Consider the following 7831-nt stretch of genomic DNA (forward strand, 5'->3'; position numbering starts at 1 on the left):
GCACAGTCGTTACGACGGATGCATCGTCCTCGGGATGGGGCGCGGTGTGCGAGGGCATGCCGGCATCCGGCCTTTGGTCACAGTCTCTGAGGAAATGGCACATAAATCGCTTGGAACTAAAGGCGGTGTCTCTAGCTCTTCATACTTTCCAGTCGAGGCTGGAGCAGAAACATGTTCTGATTCGCACCGACAACATGTCCGTGGTTTCGTACATAAATCGCCAGGGAGGGATCCGTTCCGGAGCTCTTTTCAAACAGGCGGCGGATCTCCTACTGTGGGCGGATCGGCATATACTCTCTATCAGAGCAGCGCATATCCCCGGTCATCTGAACCGCGGAGCGGACATGCTTTCGAGGGAGGGTCTTCAGCACGGGGAATGGAGGCTTCATCCCGACACAGTCCTGTTAATTTGGGAACGCTTCGGGAAAGCGGAGGTGGATCTATTCGCGACAAGCGAGAACGCACACTGCCCGTTGTATTTCTCGCTGATCCACTCCCCTATGGGGAGCGACGCGCTGACGGGGCGTTGGCCGGCCGTTCGGCTTTACGCGTTTCCTCCGGTGAAGATTTTACCCCTAGTGCTGTGCAAAGTCAGAGAGGAGACGGCGTCGGTGATTCTCGTCGCTCCGTTCTGGCCGAATCAACCATGGTTCCCGGACCTGAGGGAGTTGTTGACGGCACCGCCGTGGCGGATTCCCCTCAGGAGAGACCTGTTGTCCCAAGTGAACGGCACGATTTGGCACCCCAGCCCGGAGTTGTGGAACCTTCATGCCTGGCCGCTTCGGGGATTCTAACTGCACTCCCTCAGCGTGTGCTGGATACTATTTCGGAGTCTCGCGCGCCGTCTACCAGACGTTTATACGCTCTAAAATGGGGGGTGTTTGCTAAATGGTGCAGCAGCAACAATATCGACCCGGCGTCTTGCCCCGTGTCTGATATTTTGTCTTTCCTGCAGCACAGGCTGGACAGCGGCGGCCTCCCGTCAACGCTGAAGGTTTACGTAGCGGCCATCGCCTCGTTTCGTTCCCCGGTTGATGGGCAATCGATTGGTAGGCACATGCTGGTGGTCAGATTCCTCAGAGGAGCGAGGAGACTTTTCCCCCCGCGAACCCCTTCGGTGCCACCTTGGGACTTAGCACTGGTGTTGAAGGCTCTCTCTTCTCCCCCCTTTGAGCCTTTGGACGCGGCTTCGGTAAGAGAGCTCACTCTAAAAACCGTTCTCCTTCTCGCCCTTGCTTCGGCTAAGCGCATAGGGGTTTGCAAGCGCTCTCAGTCGGCGCTGATTTCATTCGTTTTGGGCCAGGCGACTGCAGCGTCACTCTCCGGCCAAAATCGGGTTATGTGCCGAAGTCCATGTCTACCCCTTTTAGAGCTCAGGTCATTTCCTTGCCCGCCTTGTCTTCCGAGTCGTTCGGCTGTCTCAAAACAGAGGCTCTCTCACTGGGTAGTGGACGCTATTACCTTGGCGTACGAAAGCCAGGGTCAGAACTGCCCCTTCGGTATCAGAGCTCATTCGACTAGGGCTATCGCCTCTTCGTGGGCCTGGTCTAGGGGCACATCTATTCAGGACATATGCTGTGCAGCTGGCTGGTCTTCTCAGAATACTTTCGCCAGGTTCTACAGATTGGATGTGTCCTCGTTGGCTTCTCAAGTCCTCTCGGTGAGTGCTGATTAAGCTTATCTTCTACCTTGTAATGTATTGTGCTACACAGTTGTTGCCGCATTGCTGTTTACACTGTGCTTGGTGTACTTATATTCGCTATTATATCGCCCGGGTTTCCGTGCTGGTTCTACTGCTGTGGTGTCTGCCCTGTTCAGCGCAGCCCGCTGCATTCGTTGGGTTTGGATATGCAAATTCGACAAAAGACCAATCTAGCAGTTCATTGGCGTGCTCAGTGATCTAGCAGCTCATAGGCCGGTTTCAGCCAATCAGCGGTTAACGCTTGGGGCAACCTCGCGAATGGTTGGTTTGTCTGCTCCGCATACTGTGTACGTGTTATCCCAGTTATCGGGCTGTTTTTGCTAGCTCTCACGGCGGGATTGTACTACCGTTCCATATGCGGTCTCCGCAATGTCGAAGTGACCGCTCTCGAAAGGGAACGTCTCGGTTACTTTCGTAACCTCGGTTCCCTGAGAAGCGGGAACGAGACATTGCGGAGAACGCCGTGTTCGCGGCTTATCTCTGGTCAAGCGTTCTATCGTAGATTCTGAGGTATTGTCGTCTCATGCACTGTATTTATACTGTCTAGATTCGTCAGTATTTGCATACTGTGCATGTCTTGCGACAATTGGCCAGTTTTTTAACTGGCGTTATCCTATAGGACTTCAGGAAAAGTGAAAAAGAGGAGGAGTTTCATATGCGGTCTCCGCAATGTCTCGTTCCCGCTTCTCAGGGAACCGAGGTTACGAAAGTAACCGAGACGTTTTCTAATACGTAATTACGCGCATGCGTGAACGGATCGTGCAGGTGGAACGGATCGTGTACTGACAGACCCTGTTGTTTTTATTCCTTTGCTTTACAGAGCATCCAGCAACAACGTAACTTCTCAAGACATATCATTCAGATTTTAAAATATAATTCAACTTTTGTAAGTGGCAGTTATTTGACTAAACAAGAAATTTTCCTTGGCAACATTGACATCACTACCAAACAATGCCCAAACAAATACATTAGGAATCTAATGCACACTAAAACACTTCCTGCAGCAAGATCCTTTTGGGCTTCTCAGTTTGAAGAAATCAAATGGGAAAGAATGTGGTTAATTGGGGACAAGTTCCTCTTAAATAATAAAATAAAGGAGGTGTCTTATAAAATTGTACATAGAATATACCCAGCAAAGAAAACTTTAGAGAGATTTAAAATTGATATTGAATATTCCTGTACCTTTTGTGGTAATTATGATGAAACAATTTGTCATCTGTTTTATGATTGTACATACAGTAAGATATTTTGGAGAGATGTTGAAAACTATATAAGATGTAAAACTGGACAAACTTTAACATTGAGTGGCAAAGATGTGTTTATTTACTTTGATGATGGTGGAACAGATAAGGATTTTTCTTTTTTTGTCCAATTGTTTTTAGTCTTAGGAAAATTCCATATTCATAAGAAAAAATGGGCACAGTCCAAGCCAAATTTTGAACACCTTTTAGCAGAGCTAAAACAATATCACACCACTGTAAAAGGTCTTAAAAATAGAAAGGCTATTAAGACCGATCTTGTACTCTCTAAATATGTTTAATTTGCACCCCTTTATGTAATTTGGTCTCTTTTTATTTATTTGTATTTTATTTTGTGGTTATTGTTTGTCTTGTACGCCTGTTTTAGTAATGTATTTTATGTGTCAACCCTGGCAAAAACAGATGTTGTTGTATTATATTGTTAATACTGAATAAAAAAAAAAAAAAAAAAAAAAACGTAACTTCTTCCCCCGGTCCACACACACCTGCTGAACAACTGCACCTCTTGTGGTGTGGAGTGGAAGTGCAAAAGTATAACTTAAATATCAGGATACCACACCCGCCTTCACCGTAGTATGGTTTGATCGCTGTCTTTTCGCTTATACGAATCGATCGATTCGTAACGTCTGAGGCTCGGAACAGGTGTTCTGCTGCTCAACAGGAGGCGAGGCCACGCGGATTTGTAAACAGAAACTTATATTTCCCGGAAAACATCAAATGGCATTTCGGTCGGAATCATGAATGTCCTTCTGTGCTCTCTTAATATGAGGAAAAGCTGAAAGCTCAAGTCTTGGGAAAGAAACGTTCAAAGGTAAGACGCCTCCCTCGCATTCTTTTCATTACATTACGACGACCAGCGTATGAATGTAAATAGAATGTCATTGATTTGAGAAAAAATGAAACATTTTGACCTACGTTTATATTTTTAGACGCGTGACAGAAAAGCGCAAGGGCGTGTTGTTTTGCTAACGTTATTTAGCACCAGTGTCGACGCTTCATTTTGTTGAAGGGTTTGATGTGTGTTTTTTTCCCTACAGTTGAATAGAAATGCTCATGTTTGTTTTGCTGCTGTGTCATTTCACTTCATGTGGACACTGTGCGTGTGCGACAAACCCCCTGAACGCGGAGTCTGATCAGGACAGTAAAGGTGGGCAATGATGTTAAACACGACACAAGATCAAAGTACACGCGCCATTGTGTTATTAAAGTGGGGATGACCACATGTGTTATGTTCTGTATAATTGAGAGAACTGTTTGTTTAACAGATAGAACAATGATTTTGTTATTGGTTATTTGTTAGTCACATCATAGTGATGCCATCATCTTTATGCCAAGATCTGATGCGATACGTCTTTGTTGAGGTTTATTATGACGCCATGATATCGTTATGTAATTTCGGTTTCTCTTCTATACAAAGTTGAGTATGTTTACTTCAATTACGTTTTGAAAGTCAATGATATCATTAAAACAATGATGTGATAATATGTGACCATGGTCAACAAAACCAGTCTTATGGGTAAATTTTTCGAAATGGAGATTTTTACATCAACTGAAAGCTGAATGGTTAAGCTTTTTATTGATATATGGGTTGTTAAGATGGGACAATATCTGGTGGAGATACAAGAGTGTAAAACTCTGGAAGTAAAGGGTGCAACAAATTTAAATATTGAGAAAATCGCCTTTGAAGTTGTTAATCCGAGGCACTAGCAGGCCATCCACTCACAAAAATAAAGTTTTTATATATTTTGGGTTGAAAATTTACAAAATATCTATATGGAACAGGATCTTTACTTAATATCCTAATGATTTTTGGCATAAAAGTAAAATCTATAATTTTGACCCACACAATGTATTTTTGGCTTTTACTAAAAATGTTCCCGTGCTATTTAAGACTGGTTTTCTGATCCAGGGTCACATATGTATTATTGGGTGACATTGTTTTCAGCAACATCTGATGTGTTTTTAGTGTTTGTTCTGGACCAGGAGGCCAACACGTTTTTAGGACGGCACCTGTTGTTCAACCGCTTCGATTTCGAGATCTTCACTCCAGGTAATCTGGAGAGGGAGTGTTTAGAGGAGATATGCAATTACGAGGAGGCTCGGGAAGTCTTTGAGAATACCGCTGATACAGTTGAGTAATCCCATTATTATTAAGCATTATTGAATAACAAAGCATGCGAATGATAATTATTCAGGCTGCCACGTCCACTCCCAACTGAAAGACATTGTCATACGTACTTGCCCATGGGTTGGTTTTGGGCAGATGTGAACAATTACTAGAAATCTGTCCTCTAACACACATCAACTTCGAGATATGATGTAACGTAAAATCAAGGTTTTAACGTTTGTGTCTGCATGAAAAAGTGCAATTCTGAATCATTTGAAGCTGAAAGGGATTATGTTTTTATTTATTTGAGGAAGAAATATTATAGATTCTGCATGATTTCAAGGTCAAATGTCAGCAAATTTGTGACATCGACAATTTAAAGACTTTGCTGCCTACACAAATGAGCATTTCACACAAAATGCTGTGGGGAACAAATCGCGCCAGGTTAGTTTGGATGAAAATAGAAAGTTCTATTCCAAACAGGTGGAGTTTGTGACGTGATGCTGTGATACATCAGATATCAAATTCTTATAAGTATTATCCTCGCAGTTTAGTGAAAATATATACAAAATGCAATGCAAAGATTACAACAAAAATGCAATGTAAGTGTCCCCTTCCCTATGTGGCATATGTGCTATTTTTGTATTAGCTGTTAGTAATAAGCCTACATTAATAAACAAAAGTGTAGATCTGGACATAAATTACTGTGCTTACATTTCATTTCCTTTTTTATTGGACAGGATGCCTTTTGGAAGAAATATACAGATGGTAAGTTTCATCAGTCTTCTTCAAATGCTATTCTTTATAGTAAAGCAGGAATAGATCTGTGTAATGACTTCAAGTTCTCAATGTTACACACGTTTCATCCCCTCAGTCAAATGTTCCTACTGTCTGCAAAAAGAAGCCTGTTCGCCCAGATTGTTTTGCATAACATATTACCAGTTTGTTGAAGTGTCATATTTGTTTTATTTGTTGTATTTATTTGGATAAAGAAAACACTTGATAAATGACAAATACTTGATGTTTTTTTTTTTTCTTTTACATTGGATTATTAGTCCAAGCTGTGTTTTCTATGTGTTTAATTATCCTACTATTTATGAATCCTCCTAATAGCTGAAATGTATGAAGTCTGATTCAATTAATCTTTATATTCTTGATTCACAGACAAAGGCGAATCTCAATCAAAAGTGGACGTAACAGCATTGCTGGTGGGCATCATCTCAGCTGGAGTCTTTATCGTGATAGTGGGCCTTCTCATCTGGTACTTCTGCCATGGTAGAAATAAAGATTATGGTTTTAGAGGGTAAGTACGTGAGAATAAATTCACAAACTAAACATTTATTTACACTTGCTTTTTACAATTTGCATTGTGCAATTGTCAAAGTTTTGGCATTTAATTGTAGGTCCATCAGGCGTCGATCCACCAGAAGCAATGCCTCAGTGGTAATCCGGAGACTGGAGGAGGTCTCTCTACACCCTATTCCACATCCACTCTCAGAAGACTGCACAGGTTTACCTTCTTATGAGCAGGCCATTGCCATCACTGGACCACATGATGCTCCACCTCCTCCGTATCCTGGGTAATCATTATAAATCTTTATGAACACAGCGTCATTGTAATCACACCTTTATTGTGTAATTTAATTGCCCATTTAATGGTTCTTCTAGTTAAATACAATTTATGTTTTAGCTGAAGAAAAGCCGTTTCTTATGTCATAATTATCTGTTTGTACTTGGAAACATCATTTTGGACTGATGCTTTTACAGTTTAATTCCTGCGAAATGTTGTGCTATCTTATTCTGGTAATATCTATCCACAGCTCCAGGCCAGGCAGCCTTCGACGATGACATCATCATTTCTCGAACTGAATCATCATGGAATAAGCAGTATTTTTTTTCCTTTATAAACTGGAAATGTGTGTGTTTACCCCAAAGGTATTTCTTTCTAATGAAATTCACAGGAAAACAGATGCATCGCAGCTTTTAGCACTAACTCTGGCAATTAGTTTGAAGCAATGAAATCACAGTCTGGCCAGATCCAAGATAACTTTCTCAATCAAATGCCTTAGATTGTGTTTCTATTTTGTAAGTTCTTCTGAATTTTGTTTGTAATGATTTGAAACTGAAAATGAAAAACTGGTTTTGATATTAATCATTGTAACAAACTGAAAGACTGCTCATGGTTTCTTTTAATTTAACATGCTGGGATTTTCATGAAGGAGAAAATTTAATTTTTTGTAAATGCCTTTTACCGTAGAGTTTGACTTCTAAAATGTTCGGAATAAATACATGCATACAATCGAAGGATTAAAAGTGATTGTTTCAGGGCTTTCTTTAAAATGTCCTGCTAATTCTGTGATCACGAACCAAAAACAAGATTACCTCCTTAGTCTCACGTCATGAAGATCACGTCAGTCTTGAACTAGACGTTGTGTATATAGGTAAATAAACTGTTGCTTATGTCTTTGATTTTTCTTTTAATTTAACAGTTGCGTGTTCCAACAGAGATTTCTGGAAATTGTTTTCATGTCTTTTATAAAATAGTGGCTGTTGTTTGATATTATCAGGATATCATGAGCTATTAATAGACCCTGTAATAAACTTTGGTGCTTGTTGACTATTTCTGTATCAAGTGTTGTATTAAGGTTTGTCAATTGTGTTTATAAAGTATAGGCCTATACACCTATTGGTTTATTGCAAAAAGTTATTCCATGCAGAAATTTGGCAGGTTTGTGAGGGTTGAATCTTTAGTGCATTTATCAA

At 41.2% G+C, this 7831-nt stretch overlaps 1 protein-coding gene across 1 annotated transcript; it reads left to right on the forward strand.

Annotated features, from left to right (window-relative positions):
* Positions 1 to 3481: 3481 nt before the first annotated feature.
* Positions 3482 to 7688, forward strand: prrg4 (proline rich Gla (G-carboxyglutamic acid) 4 (transmembrane)). Its single transcript, XM_079466511.1, has 7 exons — positions 3482 to 3772; positions 3999 to 4108; positions 4928 to 5091; positions 5809 to 5836; positions 6233 to 6371; positions 6472 to 6648; positions 6889 to 7688. The coding sequence occupies exons 2-7, from the start codon at positions 4009 to 4011 to the stop codon at positions 6914 to 6916; spliced, it is 636 nt and encodes a 211-aa protein (XP_079322637.1). The 5' UTR covers positions 3482 to 3772; positions 3999 to 4008; the 3' UTR covers positions 6917 to 7688.
* Positions 7689 to 7831: the final 143 nt, after the last annotated feature.

The sequence above is a fragment of the Barbatula barbatula genome, assembly GCF_947034865.1.
Source record: "Barbatula barbatula genome assembly, chromosome: 10".
NCBI classification, from domain to species: domain Eukaryota; kingdom Metazoa; phylum Chordata; class Actinopteri; order Cypriniformes; family Nemacheilidae; genus Barbatula; species Barbatula barbatula.

Excerpts from the sequence above, each read along its gene's own strand:
- prrg4 (XM_079466511.1), top strand. The coding sequence starts at position 4,009 with ATGCTCATGTTTGTTTTGCTGCTGTGTCATTTCACTTCATGTGGACAC. Across the intron at positions 4,109-4,927 it reads GTCTGATCAGGACAGTAAAG|TGTTTGTTCTGGACCAGGAG; the intron begins GTGGGCAATGAT and ends ATGTGTTTTTAG. Across the intron at positions 5,092-5,808 it reads TTGAGAATACCGCTGATACA|GATGCCTTTTGGAAGAAATA; the intron begins GTTGAGTAATCC and ends TTTATTGGACAG.